This window comes from Myxocyprinus asiaticus, chromosome 43 (assembly GCF_019703515.2).
Source record: "Myxocyprinus asiaticus isolate MX2 ecotype Aquarium Trade chromosome 43, UBuf_Myxa_2, whole genome shotgun sequence".
In the NCBI taxonomy this organism is placed as follows: domain Eukaryota; kingdom Metazoa; phylum Chordata; class Actinopteri; order Cypriniformes; family Catostomidae; genus Myxocyprinus; species Myxocyprinus asiaticus.
The window spans coordinates 24,812,086-24,831,211 of NC_059386.1; the positions used below are offsets into that span (position 1 = coordinate 24,812,086).

The 19,126-nt window shown below is 37.4% G+C and overlaps 1 protein-coding gene across 1 annotated transcript in view; it reads left to right on the top strand.

Annotated features, from left to right (window-relative positions):
- The window catches only part of LOC127433996 (forkhead box protein O1-B-like), a 44,111-nt gene extending 25,814 nt beyond the window's left edge, over positions 1 to 18,297 (top strand). The window contains exons 2-4 of the mRNA XM_051686407.1: positions 11,546 to 11,737; positions 13,962 to 15,122; positions 15,935 to 18,297. Of these exons, the coding sequence (XP_051542367.1) occupies positions 11,546 to 11,737; positions 13,962 to 15,122; positions 15,935 to 16,009 (1,428 nt within the window). The 3' untranslated portion in view covers positions 16,010 to 18,297. The remainder of the gene's footprint in view (positions 1 to 11,545; positions 11,738 to 13,961; positions 15,123 to 15,934) is intronic.
- Positions 18,298 to 19,126: the final 829 nt, after the last annotated feature.

Genomic DNA, 19,126 nt, shown 5'->3' on the forward strand with positions numbered 1-19,126 from the left:
GAGATGAACAGTTTAATATATTCGGATGTGGGGGGCCTGGGTAGCTCAGCAAGTAAAGACGTCGACTACCACCCCTGGAGTCACGAGTTCAAATCCAGGGTGTGCTGAGTGACTCCAGCCAGGTCTCCTAAGCAACCAAGTTGACCCGGTTGCTAGGGAGGGTAGAGTCACATGAGGTAATCTCCTTGTGGTCACGATTAGTGGTTCTCGCTCTCAATGGGGCGTGTGGTAAGTTGTGCATGGATCGTGGAGGGTAGCATGAGCCTCCATATGCGGAGTCTCAACGGTGTCATGCACAACAAGCCACGTGATAAGATGTGCGGATTGACTGTCTCAGAAACGGAGGCAATTGAGACTTGTCCTCCGCCACCCGGATTGAGGTGAGTAACTGCGCCACCATGAGGACCTACTAAGTAGTGGGAATTGGCATTCCAAATTGGAAGAAAAGGGGATAAAAAATTATATATATATATATTCAGATGCAATGTGTTGGATGTGCATTATGTGTAAACATAACGTGGAGTGGTGGTGTAGTGGACTAAAGCACTAAACTGGTAAGTGGAAGGTGGTTGGTTCAATCCCCACAGCCACCACCATTATGTCCTTGAGCAAGGCACTTAACTCCAGGTTGCTCCAGGGGGATTGTCCCTGTAATCAGGGCACTGTAAGTCACTTTGGATAAAAGCGTCAGCCAAATGCATAAATGTAAATGTAAACCCTGACATTTTGTTTTATAATGTTGTTGAGCTGGTTCATTCTCTTCTGACTGAGTTTCAAAAATTGCTCTATTCGAGGGGCTGCACGATGTTAGCCAATCATAACAGTGGGCATTTACGTTGAAGTTTTAAGGAGGCGCTTATGCCAAAACCGAGCATTTCAGACAGAGGGCCAAAAACAGGGTGGAAAATTATCATTTATTACTAAATTATAACGGTTTTAATGGAAAAAAAAACTTTACTAACATTATCAGTGGATCTCAGGGAAGATAATAAAACTATATAAAAAAAAAAAGAGCATTTCATGACCCCTTTAAAGCTGATGTGTTTTTCACTACATTATAACACTTTTTCCTATACCATCTTAATATGCTGAGACAACTATAAGCAAGCAATTTGTAGGTCGATTTTTCCAACTCTGTGGCTCAGTGGTGCTATCAAAACATTTCTCTGTTTGTTTGCACATTCTGATCAGCACGACACGGCAACATTGGCTCAATCAATGCACTCACTTATGCATATGTTTTTTAACATACCCAAGAAAAAAATTCAAGCAAGCAGAAAAGGAATAATCGAGATTAGGGCTCTTTACATTTTATGTGTTAAGCCCTGTTTAACCTTTACTTAAAGTATGAGCAGGATTATGTTATTTTCTTTATAGATCTTGGGTGTGTGTGTGTGTGTGTGTGTGTGTGTGTGTGTGTGTGCGGGCAGGATTATGTGGTTTACGAGGACTTTTTTTTTTTAGGTTACAAACTGGTAATTACAATGGTATTATGCTATAAATGTGGTTTATGAAGACATTTCTAGTGTCCCCATAATTCAAATTGCTTAAACATACTAAACTATGTTTTTTTTTTTTGAAAATATAAAAATGCAGAAAGTTTTTGTGAGGGTTAGGTTTAGGGGTAGGGTTAGGGGATAGAATCTATAGTTCGTACAGTATAAAAATCATTGTCTATGGAGAGTCCTCATAAGGATAGCTGCACGTGTGTGTGTGTGTGTGTTTGCTCGCACACTATAGTTTCTAAAAGAGCTCATCATCTCTGCTTTCCTGTCTCTCCTAAATGCAGCCACATAAAATGAACGTAAAGTGCAGCCTGTGTGTGCAGTATTACTGAAGAACTCTTATGAAGCGCAGATGCTTGTGGTACAATGAATCTACTATAGAGTGCAAATATATATCGGAACTGCACCCAAGAATTTCACACACTATTGCACTTGTGTATATGGTTGTGTGACAATAAAAGTGATTTGATTTGAGTGGTTGCCAGGGCATTGCTACTGTATGTGGTTGCTAAGGTGTTCTGAGTGTTTTTAGTGCACTGCTATGCAGTTTCTAGGGTGTTCTGGTTGTGTTTGAATTTGTGTAAATAGGAGTGAATGACTTAACTATGAAGAACTGTCCTTCCCTAAGTTTTTCATTCATAACAGGTTCACTGAGAATTCTGTCACTGACACATAAAAGACATATATTTATTTTCTGCTTTTTCACTTCAGTGCTAAATATTTACAATGAAGGAAAGAGATAAAGCGGATGTGCGCAGGAGGAAGTGGTTAGCCCATTGAAGTCTCTGTCAGGGGCTTATCACACAGAACCTCTCACCGTTCTCTGTTGAACTTTTGCATTCCACTAGTGTTTATCTCTTCGCACTGAAATCTCATCCACTGGCATTCTCCTCTGGATCAGAACTCTGTTTTTAAGTCCTATGAGGCATAAAATGAGATGCAGCACATCAGCTTTTGTGTTTACTCAAGACGGCGTCCAACAGATGACTGAATCTTACTTGTAGAAACAAAATCTTTGCTCTGTGCAGTGCACTCATGGTTTATTTAATCACCTGTTACACTACGTTAGGTTACTTTATGTGGAAGTATTGTAACAGATGTGAATGCATTCACATTTGTCTTCTGGTGTTTATACAGGTTACTACTGTGCTGCTCTCTGTGTCTGTCAGCTTTTGACATGTTCTACTTTGGTGCCACTTGCCCAGTCAGTCCATTCTAATCCTGATTTTTGCTGCACCCCAATGAAAAAAAAAACATTAACCGCGTGTCAGCTAGGGATGTGCACGAGTAATCGACTAATCGAGTAATCGTTCTGAACCAGCTAGTCGAATATTAAAATCGCTAATTGATTTTAATTTTTATGCATTTGCCTTCTGCGAACAGAACTGAATTACTTCCCTCTGAATCTCACACCACATCTCGCAGTTACAATTGATTCCACTGGGGGCGCTGTAGATGTGCGTGTCATTGAGGTGTTGAATGAGAGAAGAAAATATGATGCCGTCTAAAGCAGATGAGGATCTGCTTTTTTAGGAGAACATTCAGAAGCTCAGACCAGGACTGCATTTCACGAAAGCATCACATGGTCTCTACGATCTACTGAGACTTACAAAGCTTTTTGGAAACGCAGCCCAGAATGTATGTAAGTGCATTAAGTCTCTGAACACTGACAGAACACATTTTACAAAAAGCCAACTTTCACCACTTGATTTTCTGAATAGTAACACGTGAAATGATGAAACGTGATTTATATATGTGCGTTACTCTAATGCCGTCAGTATTGATTTCTGCGTAAGCTCCGGGTGAGTTTTTTTTTTTTTTTTTTTTATTTAATTTTTTTTTACATTTTTTTATTTCTTCCAGTTTTATTAAAGCATATTATTCATTTCATTTCCCCCCCAAAAGAAAAGCATAGTTTATTGAAGCTATCTTATTTTTAAACCGTTCTTTGTAACGTTTGTTAGTAAAACAAAATATAAATTTCTCATATGCGTCATACTTAAATTTTACGTTTTCATTTATGAGTAATCGAATACTAATTTTTTGTAGGTTAGAGTACTCAACTACAAATTTACTCCAAAAAAGGGCTGGCCGATAAAGCGATATCAATATATATCGGGGAAAAAAACATTTCCGATATTGATGATAAACGTTTGAGTAATCTTCTATATTTACCCTACGTTCTATATCTTGGCGACTGGATCAGGTACGTGTCGCTAAAAATGAAAGCTACATAGTCCTGCTGTCATGGAAACCGGTAATGAGACTCGGTAGCCGCTAGCTAGCTATCCAGCTAATGTGATATCTTGTGTACCGAACAAGACAGCACTGACAGTGCAATAAAGCTATCGACTAAACACAACAACATCTTCGATATCAACACCATTGCTGCTTATTTATGTATATTTATGTATCTATTAAGTTAAAAGTTTTTTAATGATCCATAGCGCTGTCACGGGCAAGAAAGTATTTAAGTGGTTTAAGTGGTTTACGAGGACTTGTTTTTTTAGGTTACAAACTGGTAATTACAAGGGTATTATGCTATAAATGTGGTTTATGAGGACATTTCTAGTGTCCCCATAATTCAAATAACTTACAAAACATACTAAATGATGGTTTTATTGAAAATGTAAAAATGCAGAAAGTTTTTTTGTGAAGGTTAGGGTTAGGGGATAGAATCTATAATTCGTACAGTATAATGTACAGTCTATGGAGAGTCCTCATAATGATAGCTGCACCAGTGTGTGTGTGTGTTTGTGTGTGTGTGTGTGTGTGTGTGTGTGTGTGTTGACATCAGGCACTTGTCTGTCAGATTGCACCTGGTCTTTGGAAGTGCTGGTTGTTTACTCCGACCAGTGTTCGTTGTCAAAGTGTCACGCCTTACTGGCTGCAGTCAAACAGCTGTACAGGAGTTATCCAATTCACAGTTACCAATGTTTGAACATTTGATGCCCTTAATCAAGCATTACACCATGCCTATGCTGCGATCAACAAAACTGTCGACACCACTTTAGTTGTGCTGCTAACTTGCAGTGTAGACACAGTGTTAGGGGCCATTCACACAAGATGCAAGATTAATTGTGCTGTTTTGGATTTGTTTTTCTATGTAAACACACACTAGGTGGACTTTTTGATCGCTGTGATCTCATGGCATGAACAAAGCATTTTAAGACACTGTCAAGTTTGAAAAAAAAACTAGTCTCGAGACAATTGCACTCGGTTGAGTTGGTTCCATTAGTTTCACTGCGTCTAGTTTTTTTTTTTAACTCAAGTATACATTCGGTGTGAACAGCCCCTTACAGTCACTCTCATGTCTAATTCTATATCTATAAAAACATGAAAAATATATGATGTGCAGTATGATTTCTGATTATGGCATTCAGTTTACTACAGTCTGACTTCTTTCTTTTGTCCTCGGTCACATAATATATGAGTATGAGATGGTTTGGAAACAGTATGTTGATGAGTTGTAAGTGTTGAAGGTGATGGCTGATTAATAATGCCTGTTTGTTTTTGAATGGCAGTCTGTGTGTCTGCTGTCTGGGGTGTCAGACAGGATGCAGATGGGGTTTCTCGGACTTGTTTATAAATCCCTCAGGAGATCTGACACATGTGCGCGCACACACACACACACACACACACATTACCTGACCCCTTAAGCATACCCTATTGGCACATAGCACTGCAGAAATAGCTTTGAGGATTAGAATATAATTGCACGTTTTTTATATCATGGTGGGGACTTTCCATTGACTTCTATTGTTTTTAAACTGAGCTAATAATATATTCACCTAACCCTACCCCTAAACCTAACCTTTAGAGAAACATTTCTGCATTTTTACATTCTCATAAAGACATTATTTAGTATGTTTATTAAGCCATTTTCCTGTGGGAACCATTGATTGGTCCCCACTGTGTAGGCAAAACCTGACCCACACGTTCACAACACACACACACACACACACACACACACGCGCTCATACACATGCAATTATAACTTCACACACACACATACAGTATATGCCACTGCACCTGTTACAATAAGCAAATGCACTTCTGTTTACCAGTTCATTGTATATTGTCCCATGATGAATTCACTCTTTTTTTACTTCTGGGTTTTCAAATGTAATTTAAACCTGGAAATAAGTTTTAAGATGTTGGAAATTTTTAAGCAAAGAAACATTATTGTCAAATCAAATATTTAAGATTCTACACTATTTCTTGGTAACTAATCAAATATAACTAAAACGTGAACTCCTTTATATAAAAGGTAAGATTTCCTTGCTTGCAATGAATCAAACAAGATGTTCTTTGGAACATTCTCAAATCATAAAAGAATTCATCATCAGGTTTTGCTTGTGGAGTCCATACCAGCTCGAGTGTATGCTTTCATTAAAGCAAAATGGGGACAGAAAATACTAAGAAATTCTGAAATTCATGTTCATTTTTTAATTAAACTTTTTGCAGAAATTGTTTTGCTGATAATATAATTTGTAATGGAATAAAAGCTGTTGAATCAGAATAAAATTCCTCTTGATATCTTCATCAGCAGTGCTTCGAATGTATTGATTTCATTTATCGCCCATTTTTCTTCACAACCATTCAGACCTGAATCTGCCTCCCTGACAAACCTTGCAACGACCTGAAATGAGCAGTTTCAATTTATGCAATCCTGAGCACACTTCCCACCCATTTGTAGATAAACTGGTGCATGAGTCCACAGTCTTTTCATCTTAGACTTCAAATGACTCACATCTTAAAGGAAAGGGAATTTTAATGTTAACATTTACTGTCGCAGATCAGTTGGGGATGTCCCCAATCTGAGACCAAAGGTCACAATGTAGCTTTGAAATACCTCACATGCCTGTGATAAGAGAGGGATCGGAGAGAGAGGTAAAAGCCCCACACCATGTACCGATATCCCATGGGCTTGTCTTTAGTAGTAGGGCTGCACATTGCACATATCATTGAGCCAATGTTGCTGTGTTGGGCTGGATGGACCGCTTTACATTTCAGTCTGTTCATCAAAGCTATAATAGGAATGGAGGATGCATAGAATTTTGTGAATTACTTTGCGGAAATACTTTTTCACAGAATTCTGTGGGCGCAGATTCCTTGCAGGCCTGGTCATTACTCACATCCTGTACTTAAACATTATAAAGCTGTCCTCCATTTATAAAGCTCAAAGCAGTGGTCAAAAACTAACCGCTAAAACTAACTTAAAGCTATTTTGAGGGTACTGACCAGATACACTCACACTTTAACTCAGTTGCCTGTGTCGTGTTACACTCATAACTAATATGAATGTGCAAGTCACGGTTTTCACATTTAGTGAAAACACAGTGGATACTGGCCTCAGCCGTACTTTGTTCCTTTATAAATGAATGATCTCTGGTTTGATTAGAAAACTCTGACACCTTCCCCATCACAATGATATGCATTCCTGTACTGACTCACATCCTGGTTTATCACACTACAAAGCGTGTGCACATGTGCTCTGAATGTGACTGTGTGTGCGATCTGCTAATTTGACCAAATGACAGCATTTGCATTATAGGTTTTTTTCTATCTATCTTTCTCTCTCTTTCTTTTTTCTTTCTATTTCATTCTCTTCACAGTATGGAGTCGGTCTCAGGGTGGAGTGGGGTTGTACTGTGGGGGTTCTATTACAGTGGAGACAGACGGCAGACAGCTCCATACATTATTACTCTCTCTCTCTCTCTCTCTCTCTCTCTCTCTCTCTCTCTCTCTCTCTCTCTCTCTCTCTCTCTGTTTGCAAGGGTCTGTCAGCACTACTGGAGGCGCTGCCCTACTCTCCACACACGCACAGACACACAACGAACCCATCGACCCCGTCCCTCTCATCAGGAAAACATTTCCAACCCCCCCCCACCCACCCACCCCTTTCTGCCTCTACACACCTTCCCACTACACACTACATCTCTTCCTCTCTCACTTTCTCTCAACAATATTACTTTCCATAGTTTTACCTCGCTTTCTCATTTTATCACTATTCTTCCAGTTCTTCCTTTTTCCTCTCACTCAGAATCCTTTCCTCCTCCTTTTTCCCTAACACCTCCTTCATATTTACCCTGTTGTAAAGACCAGCATTGCTGGTCACCATCGTATGTTGTTGTTTTAAATGCTGGTTCCATGCATTGGTTGGTGGTGTGCTGGTTTCACCCACCAATCTTTTTAAATAGCTTAAAGGAATATTCCAGGTTCAATACAAGTTAAGCTCAATCGACAGCATTTGTGGCATACTAGTGTTGACCAAAAAATTATTTTGACTTACCCCTACTTTTCTTTAAATAGAAGTAACTCACAATGGAGGCACTTACAATGGAAGTGAATGGGGCCAATCTGTAAATGCTAAAATACTCACAGTTTCAAAGTATAGCCACAATACATAAACAATATGCGTGTTAACATGATTGTAGTGTGATAAAATCACTTACTTTCCTTTTCTGTGTAAAGTTATAGCTAATTACACAACTTCGTTTACATGATGAGGTAATGTCAACATACCCTAAAACCCTAAATGTACTGTAAAATTACGATTTAAACATCTTTGTAGCTCAAATAATTAATGAGATTTAACAGAATAATTTATGTAAGTGCTTTAATAAAATTATAAGCTTCATATTTCTCCCTTTTAAACCCTCCAAAAATTGGCCCTATTCACTTCCATTTTAAGGAAAAGAGGGACAAGTCAAAATGCATTTTTGTGGTAACCAACATTATGCCACAAATGCTGTCGATTGAGCTTAACTTGTATTGAACATGGTAAATTATTTTAACCAGGCTTTTTTTGCAGGTGAAAAACGTGTCTATTCTGGTCCATTAGTCTAAACTAGCAGCCTTGATCAACATGGAAATTCATGCTGGTCTAAACTGGTCTTTTTTTTAACCATGTGGACATTTGAACTGTGTTCTGTTGACTTCTGGTTCCTCAAATGTTCATGACCCAGTACTTTTACATGCATCACAGAAGGCATTTACAGCTGATGTGATTTATCATCCACGGCATGTATTTCAATGGTACTTCAAAATACAACCATCTTTCCCACTTGGATATTTTCTCTTTTCAGAGGGGTTACTTTTTACACTCAGCCTTTTGGAATTCATATCTCTCCCGTGTGGTCAACTCCCTTTAGAGTGATTCTGTGATGTGGAAGCTCCATTTCCCTTGACTTGACCTTAAAGGTCATGGCCGTCAGGTTCAAAGGTTGGAGGTGGTCTCCCGTTGACCTTCCTCTGTGGCTTGGTCCTTACCGTGGTGCCTCTGTTTTCATTTTCCTACCAATCTACTTCTTGCTACACAGGAAATAAACCGTGCCCTTCTCCGGTATAGTGGTTCAATTTGGGCCACGTCCACACTCATAAGTTTTAGTTTGAAAACATGTTAATTTTGCTATATTTACACCTCTCATCAGAACTAGAACACAGTTTTCGTACACCAAACTCTGAGCTTTTCGAAAACGGCGTCCATTACCGCATATTTTGGAAAATGACGACGACGTTAGGAAACTGAAAACAGAGTTTTCAAACATAAACGGATTAGTGTGGATTTGACTTTGCTCATTTCCTTCAGGACTTTCTTACTAGAATCTTTATGTACTAATACATCAGGAATGTAAAAAAATTGTTTAGTTCACTTAAACTAATTCAGATAACAAGTTCACTGAGGCCAGTATTAATCAAGTCTGTCTTTCCAGTGAGGATTTTGTCTTTTTGTATGTTTGAGTGTTGTGTTTTGGAGATAAATACTCAATCATAAAGTCATAATACTGCCAGAAACTCAGCCCTTAGGCCTAAAGACTTTTGTGTATGTAAAACCACATGGTCTGCATTTAAGATGGAGGGAGCAGTTACATTCACATGCTTGTGTAGGGAAATTCCCTGGTTAGTGCTCTTATTTTCCTTTTTTCTCTCTCTCTCTCTCTCTCTCTCTCTCTCTCTCTCTCTCTCTCTCTCTCTCTCTCCAGTTGTCTCTTGTGTTGGGTTCATTTATTTGATCTCTGTGCCCATTACATGAATTTCACTAAGCCAGGCATCATATTCACAAAGTGCACTGTATTTTGAATAAGGATTATGATAGGCTCAGGTTTCTCTTGTGTACCAGCCACAATAACTATTTGCCAAAAAATCTAAAGCTGATCTAAAATCAGCATCGGATCTCCTGGCTGGGAGACTAAGATTTGCTGATTTTGTCCATAGACTGTTCTCCCTTATGCTGATTTAACTTATACTGTACTATACAGTACATACAGTATTTATATATTTATTATATAAATTTATTTTTAGTGTCTGTAAATAAAGAAGCTATTATTGTAAAATGGTTCCACTTCTACCTTTTTTATTTTGTTTGGATCACATTTCTCATAAATTTTTTGCTATCTCGTCTCCTCCATGTATTCATGTGTTTGGATGAATGTTCTGAATGTGTTAATATCATCGTAAACACGTGATGACCATATTCTTGTACCATGGTTTTTACATGGCACTCCAAGGTACTTCAGAGAATACCATACTATTGCCATGGTGCATGTCAAAAAACAAGGTATTACTATGGTATTTTTGTTGTTTGTCAGGGAATTGATGGTCATTCTCATAGGTCAATAAACAGGTAATCCGCTCACAGATCAGGTCTGAATGACATCTCCTCTTCCTCTTTTCCATCACAGGGAATCAACAAATGCATGAGTTAATCTAGGAAATATTTTGAGATTTTAAATGGTATTATGGTTCTCTGTCTGTCCCTGTCTTTCTCTCAGTGTAGGTCTGGTCAGGGTGTGAATGGGAAAAACTAAAGCAGACAAAATATCATTAGCGCAGGATGTGTGTGTATACACTGAGGTCTGAGCATGTGTGTATGTGCACCTTCAAAAAGGACATTACTAATGTGGTTTTGCGGCTGACTGACTATTCATCAAGTTCACATTATCTAGAGAAGGAGACTAAAAAGACTGTGTATGCGCAATTATCTATGATTACATGGATGTGATTGGGTAACATAAGATAACTAAGTGATAGCTGTCATTCTTAGACAAGTTTATGAAAGGTAAACCCTTCTGACCTTGTGCGAAACTTCCAAACACACATAGACACACTTATATACTTACATATATATATCACTTTTAAAAAGTATGAATGTCATTGCATTATTAGAAAATTATCAAACCAAGTGGCATTTATTTTACAGAATGATTCCATAAGCGCACTTTTCAAACTAAACATTTCACAAAAAGACGTTTGTTAGGTTTTAAATGATAAAACAATAAATATACTGTTCAAAATTAAGAAAAAAGGTATTTGTACACTTTCTGAATGTCAAACTCCAGAATCATTTGTTTGCGGATTCCATTTGATAACATTTTTTGTTATCTAATTGCATTCAGTGTGTATATTTTAATACTTTTGGTGCCATTCTATGCAAACAACCTCACTCCAATGTTTGTCCATCAAAAAGTCAATGGTCAGTCAAAAGGTCATTTATTGATCATATTTGCTTTTTGTTGACTCATAACACTGAAGCATGATATTAATAAAGGTTAAAGTTCAGTCATCCAGTTGTTATCGCAGAATAAACCTCAACAGGGTGATCAGGAGCCCGACATGAAGCAAAGGGCTCTTTGCTGGCTAACTGTACATTATCCTGCTTATTACATGGCTACTAACCAAATAAATAAATGGACATGAAACATTGATTTGAGTTTAAACTATTTTATTAGCGTACTTAAAGAGATCGCACAGTGATCCGAGAAATAGTAAAGATGACTCGCAATACCAGGATGACCGGTCTGATATGTCTTTATCTTTGGATGTGCGGTTGTTACTTAGAATTTATCAGACCGCTAGATGGCACCATTGACCAGTCAGAATCGATTATTCCAGAGACCCGTATAATAATGACATTTATTGAATGATTACAGGGCATTTCCGTTATCTGTATTTGTTTGTTTTTTTATGCAGTAAAACATACGTAAATACATTTGTGTTTTCATGTTCTCATCCAATTCTTTCTGTCTCCCTTGCAGAACTCAATCAGACACAATCTGTCCCTGCACAGTCGTTTCGTTCGGGTGCAGAATGAAGGAACAGGGAAGAGCTCGTGGTGGATGCTGAACCCTGAAGGAGGCAAAAGTGGAAAGTCTCCACGCAGGAGAGCCACTTCCATGGACAACAACAGCAAGTTCACAAAGAGCCGTGGACGAGCAGCAAAGAAAAAGGTCAGTTGAAGGGAAACAGATTTCTGGCCACCTACTGGGAGCAATTTCACTGTATAAAGTTGTGTTGAAGCAGATTGCTATGTGTAGGAGTGTAAATATGGTGGTTTGAGTATTTGTATGCTTCACTCAGCTTGATACCTCTGTAATGATAAGTTTAGCCCATAAAATTACTTCTTTGAAAACTTCTATTTCATACCATTCCCGAAAGACTTGAAACAGACCATTATTTGGTTTAAAGATAAACTAATAGCGATTATGGTGTTTGATTCTAGGTTTCAACACTAACCAAAAATAGTTCCATGGTAGTAGTGTTTCTTTTTTATTATTTCTTTTTTTATGTACCTTTACAATACCATTGTATTTTGTCTTTTAATTACCACATAAATACTATAGCACATGAATATTTTAATTCAGTACCATTGCATATATCAAAGTATCATGGTATCATGTAAATACCATGGCACATGAATATGGTAATCATTCAGTACCATGGTACAGTATATATTGACATACGGGGATCGGGATGATAATGACCAGCTGATTGTAGATTACCCAGCTTATTGCAAAGCTACTTACCAAGTAAATAGATAAATGGATATTTATTATAATGGAAATACATTTTAATTTAAGTTGAAATTACGTTATTGTGTGAGAAGAGACAGCGGAGTCTCTAGAAACAACTGAATACCACCTCTTGTTTGCGTCGGAGTTTTGTAAAGTGTTAATATTGCAACAATGGCTGTCTGAATGTACATTATCCTGCTTATTACAAGACTACTTGCCAAATAAATAAATAAATAAATAAAAGGACTTGAAATATTGGTTTGAGTTGAAATTTGTTTTATTAGCTTACTTGTAGAGATTGCAGAGTGATATGAGAAGTAGGAATGATGACTGATGAAATATCACTTTATCCCCAGATGTGTGGTCATGATTCGGAAATATCAGACCGCTGGATGGCACAATTAATATGAATCAAGTATTCCAGAGAGCCGTGTGATAATTTTAACTACCACATTTACATATTCTAATTCAGTGCCATTGTATATATTAAAGTACCATGGTATTGCAGTATCATCTGATACAATGATATCCTTTCATTGTTATGCAGATGACACCCAAATCTATTTGCCCTTGAAAAAAGATGAGAAGTGTGGCTTGGAACCCTTACTGGCCTGTTTATCTGATCTAAAATCTTGGATGTCTTTAAATGTCTTAAACCTGAATGAGACAAAACTGAGATTATTGGTTTGGCCCTTCTGAGGCCTCTGGTATTCCTGATCTTCATTTTGGCAAACTGTCTCCTCATGTTAAACCATTGGAGAAAAACTTGGGTGTTTTATTTGATAGTGCCCCTAAGCTTGATAAACAAATGAATTCTGTAGTCAAATCTAGTTTTGCCTAAAGTCTAGTCTTTTCTCTCTCTTCAAGGACTTTGAAAGGGTGATTCATACTTTTATTTCATCTAGACTCGACTATTATAATTCTCTATATATAGGAATAAGCCAATCATTTCTTGCACAGTTGCAGATGGTTCAAAATGCTGTTGCCAGGCTTTTGACAGGTGTATGCAAACGCGAACATATAACTCCTGTTTTAGTTTCCCTGCACTGTTTGCTGAATCATTACAGAATTGAATTCAGATTATTACTATTTGTTTTTAAGTCCTTAAATGGGCTAATGCCATCCTATCTCTCTGATCTGTTGTCTGCTCACCAGCCTGGGAGATCGCTCAGGGCTCCAGTCAGAGGCTTTTGAATGTCCCCAGGTCTAAATTGAAATTGAGAGGTGACCGTGACTTTGCGGTAGTGTCTCCTAAGCTTTGGAACTGTCTACCTATTTTCACTAGAACTGCCTCAACAGTGCAGATAATCAAAAATCAAAGTTAAAAACTCATTTATTTTCACTGGCTTTTGTATTTTGATATGTAATGCACTTTATTTCTGAACAGTATTTTTTATACATTGTGTACTTCATTGTGTACTGATGAATTATGAATGTGTTTATATTTCAATTAACTTTTATATTGCAATGATTGTACAACACTTTGGTCAACTGTCGTTGTTTTAACTGTGCTATATAAAAAAAATCGACATACCATAATTGTACCATGATACCGTCACAGTACTTTCTTGCATGGTAAGAATTATTACATATAATACAGTGATGGGTTAAACCTGGTTTTCACAGTTTACTGTTCTGATTCCCTCTTTTGTGCTTGTAGATGTCCTTACAAGCTGGACTGGAAGGTGGTTCCAACAGTCCTGGTTCTCAGTACCCAAAATGGCTTGGCAGCCCCAACTCTCATAGCAATGATGATTTTGAACCCTGGACCACCTTTCGTACACGCGCCAGCTCCGATGCCAGCACACTTAGTGGACGCCGTTCACCCTTTCTACCCGAAGAGGACCTGAATGAGGCCGTTGAGGTCCACATTGGGTACCCAGGTACCATAGGCACCAAGCTGGGTGGCCCCCTCCCCAGCCTGTCTGAAGTGGCAGGTTCCTTGGGTCACCATGGGTCTGAGAATGTGATGATGGATAATCTGCTAGACAACCTCAACCTCATCTCACCCAAAAATAACGGTCAGGGCAGCCAAGACGCCCAGCCTATGATGCAGGGTAGTACTGGATACTCATCTTACAACTCCCCCAATATGGGCCCTCACCCTCAACCCCAAGTCCAACAAGACTACCGGAAGTGCATGTATGGTCAGGGAGGAGTTGGGGGACTGAGTCCCATTGCCATACCAACTTTATCGGACAGTAAACCCGGAGGTTACGGACCTTTTGTGGGTCCGTATAATTGCGCTGCTGGGTTGCTTAAAGAGCTGTTGACCACAGATGCCGATCCAAGAGTCGAGCTGATGCAGTCTTTGGGGTCTCAGACTGGGGAAGGGGGACGTGTGCTACCAACCTATGTTAGTCAGGATCAATTGGGACAAGGGGGCAAAATGATGGGCCCTCATGCACACCAGCACCCACATCCGCACCTGCACACGCGCCCAAGATTGCTTCATCTGTTGCCCTCTCCGGCTATGGGTATAAATGGGTGTACCATGTTGCCCCATGGGCATCCTGGTTGCCTTGGCAACATGAAGCCCCAATTACTCCTGCCTCACAATCATCCCGCACAGCTGGGAAGAGTTTGCAGTGAGGCGGGGTTGCCAAGTTACAGCAGCACCAATGGCAACGGCTTCCACAGGCATGGACCGGTACCTCACCACCATGGACATCCTGAGCGGTTGCCCAGTGACTTGGATGATATGTCCATTGAGCAGCTAGAATGTGACGTTGAGACTGTCCTTCATGATACGCTCATGGATGGTGATGCGCTAGACTTCAATTTTGACCCCATGAGCAGTCAGCAGAGTTTCCCTCACGGGGTAAAAACCAACACGCATAGCTGGGTATCTGGATAAACGTGGTGATATCTGCTCATACTCATACACATAAGTAGACTTTTTCTAATGTAATATTGTGATTGATTATGAAGTTATGTCATCAAAACAGTGGGACTCACCATTGTATAGCACATATAAAGTATGTAAATCTCATAGACAGCTGGTCAATAGACAGTTGACCATTGAAAACTGAAGGTCTTATCAATACGCCGCATATACATCCTTTAAACCCTTCATTCTTCTCTGCTAACCCTACTGAAATCATATCTTAAACAAATTGGTTTGCTGGTCTTCCAACCTGTTGGCTGGTTTTAAAGGGGGTTGTGGCACTTTTAAGCTAGTCAGACTGGGAGACTAGCTGAAACCAGCAGCTAAACCAGCTGAACACCAACTTGACCAGGCTGGTAGGCCAGCTAGACCAGCTTAAGTCAGCTAAATCCAGCAAACCAGCTTCAAGGCTGGTTTAAGCTGTTTTTTCCAGCAGGACTTTCCTTACCCTCATCAACTTAGCAAAGCTTTCAGTCGTAAAATCTTTTAACCACTTTTTCCCAATGTATGTTCTTGTCCTGAACAGAACGCAGTATAACTTGTCTGGAATCATCCATAGTGCCTGTTATCAAGCAGGCTTGCGTGTCATGTTCAAACCATAGTAGCATTCAGCTCTTATGGGCAGCTAGACAGTTCATGCCTACCCCAGAAAAATGACTGACATGACATATTTCATTTTAGTTCACTTTCAATGTTCAAATACTTTTTCTTTTGTTTCCTTTTTTTTTTTTTTTTCTTTTTTTAAGTGTGTGCATACACCTCATCAGCTGTTTACCTCAACACAGACAGAACCTCTGCAGCCAATCAGCAGAGGCCAGTGAATGTTCGCTATGTACTGATTACAGTACATTGTTCCAGTAGACTTCATGATTGTCGGGATTCATTTTAATCTGGATATGCTTTTGGTTAGTCCAAATGTAAATAAGCTGGCTAGTCAGAGATCATTGCTGTTTTGTACATATTTGTCTCTCATATTGGCACTGTAGGTCACTAAAATTCAGGGCAGAACTGTGCATCACATTAAATAAACTGGAATGGTGTTTTTAATGTATAGTGTATTTTACATTATAGTTCATTTTTGCATTTCAGGTTGTTGAATTGAATGCCTTTTGTACAGAGATGTATATCTTTGTTGTACCAATGGGATGGTAAATCAAATGTTTATACTAAAGTGTATTTGTAAATTGCATCTTCTTACTGATCTAAGTTCTCATTTCCAAGAACCCCTACCAGACTTTTAAAGTCTGGTTATTGTGGCCTTTTTGCTTTTTTATAAAATAGGATATTTTCTCAAACTGCTGGAAAAAATTCCTTCAGAGATATTCCCTGTAATTTATGTGTTGAATAATCTGTACTTTGTGCCTTCCCCTCTTACAAACTTGCATTCGGGTCAATGACATGGTTATGCACATGTTTTGAGTCCGGCTCTATTCATTTATAAAAAATAAAAATAAAAAACATAAATGCATTTCACACATATTGACTTTCAATTTTCAAAATAAAAGTCAAATTGGTTTAATCGTCCTGAAATCATAACAGAGAAAAATAGTTTTTTTTTTAAGGTTCAGGTAGTCAAATGTCAGCAAAGATATTTGTTTAAAAAAATACTTTTTTCCTTAAAAAATATGTTTGAAAATCTTTTATATTATATACATTTAAGGTGTAAACAAAACATGTTATTACATTTTAATTGATGGTTACACCACTGAGTCAATAAATATAAAAATGTTCCAAAATTATTTTTTTTTCCAGAAACCTACATGAATACAAAGACTAATAGCAAGATTGAATAAATGTACAGTATAATACTCCCAGTGAAGGTCACTAGAAAAAAAAAAAAGTTTACTTCAAGTTTACTTCAAGCTTAATCTGAGTCTTTCTGAGGGGGCCGGGCTAAAAATCTCCTCAAAAGGCTTTCTCCATTTTTGTATTTTTGACAGAGATTATATAATGATTTAGTGAAATTAACAATTGTTCTGTCTGTGTTCTTGTCTTAATATTAAGTTTCCACTGTAGCACACAGATATGTGTTGTATACATTATACATGCATTGTAACTGCAAAATATTTAATGCTTTGAGATTTTCAGTATGTGGGAGATGTTTCTATCCAAACAGTGAGGAGAACCATGAAGGGTTTGTAAATTATTAAGAATATTTGAAACATATGCATATATTTTTAAGTGCTTTAATACAACTATCCAAAAACTGTCGTTTATAGTAATTTTAATCTCTCTATAAATAGTAAAAGTATGCATTTGTTTGTGTTTTTGTTATCTGATCACATCTGTGTATGTAATTTTACATTTAATTGATTTTGTGCTGAATGATTTTATTTTTACATTTGGTCTTTGTTTTGTCTGTTTGAATCTTTTTGGCATGTAAATAGTGTTGATTTAGTCTTATTTAACAACCACAAATATCATTGGCTAGATTTGACTCTAATCATTTTTTAATGGATGAATTAGTCTCTAAATGTATTAGTGATGGTTTGTGTATTTGCTGATTCTAATGTTGTTGTCTATCATGACCTGATTGACATGGGGAGATGTGTTCCTATGGCACTGTAGCCATTTGTAAATTAGAAACATGTACTGGTCACACAGTCCTTGTCAGAACCACAATGCTTTTATAGACTAGCTCTACATGGAGGAAGTGCCTGATAATACTATAATGTAATTAAACAGTTATGACAAATTGTTGATTTATAAGTTAACAAAAGACAATGCAGCTGTTACATGAAGCCATAATTGTATATAAAGGTATGAATAACAATTAAAGTCTGTCATTATTGTAGCTGTATGTAGCTGTATGTAAATATGTTTGAATGTTGGAAGAAATCTGTTTGGGTATTGTGTACATGTTTATGTAAAAGTGGGTGTTTGTGTTGGTGACAATGTATAAGTATGTTTGTGTCCATTCAGGTCATTACCTGAGATGCAAAGAGAGTGTGAGAGACCTCATGCGTCTGTTCTTTAATCTGTTTAACAACATTAGTTTACATGAACTAACAATAATTTTACAGCCTTTATTACTCTTAGTTAATGTTAATTTCAACATATAGTAATACATTTTTAAAACCAAAAATTGTGTTTGTTAACATTAGTTATAAACTATGAACTAACAATGAACAATTGTATTTTTATTAACTAACATTTACAAAGATTAATAAATGCTGTAAACAATATATTGTTAATTGTTTTTCATGATACCTAATGCATTAACTAAAGTTAACGAATGGAATCTTGTAAACAGTGTTGGTTAAGTTACTTAATAGTAATTCACTAAACATTACTAATTATTTCTCTAAAATTGTTATCAGATTACTTTAATAGTTACTTTTATGTTACTTTCTAAAACACTTTTCTGCTCAAAAAATTCAAATTAATGTCTATATTTCTTTTTTGTTCATTGTTACACACAAGTCATACACTCAGCACCTCACATTTCCCCTTCACAATCACCCGTTACGGGCCATAATTCATGGATTTTGCATGAATAATATATTAGAAATAAGCATAACCCTATAATGTACTTAAAAGTAATTAAATTAATTGAAAGTCAGTGACTAATCTGATTACAAGAATTTCAGTGCATTACTCTTTTTTTTTTTTTTTTTTTTACTAAAAAAGTAATTATATTACTGTAACTAATTACTTTGTAATTGGATTACACCCAACACTGCTTGTAAAGTATTACCCAAAAAGCATATAGAACTGATATATTGTCTTCCTTTGATATTATTATGCTTAACATTGAACACAGACTATTCCATAGTTTAGGAGCCAAGTACGAAAAGGATCTACCTCCTTTTGTGGATTTTGATATTCTTGGAATTATTAACAAGCCAGTATTTTGTGATCGTAATGAACGTGACAGAATATAGCATGTCAGAAGGTCACTTAAGTACTGTGGAGCTAGACCATTCAAATCTTTGTAT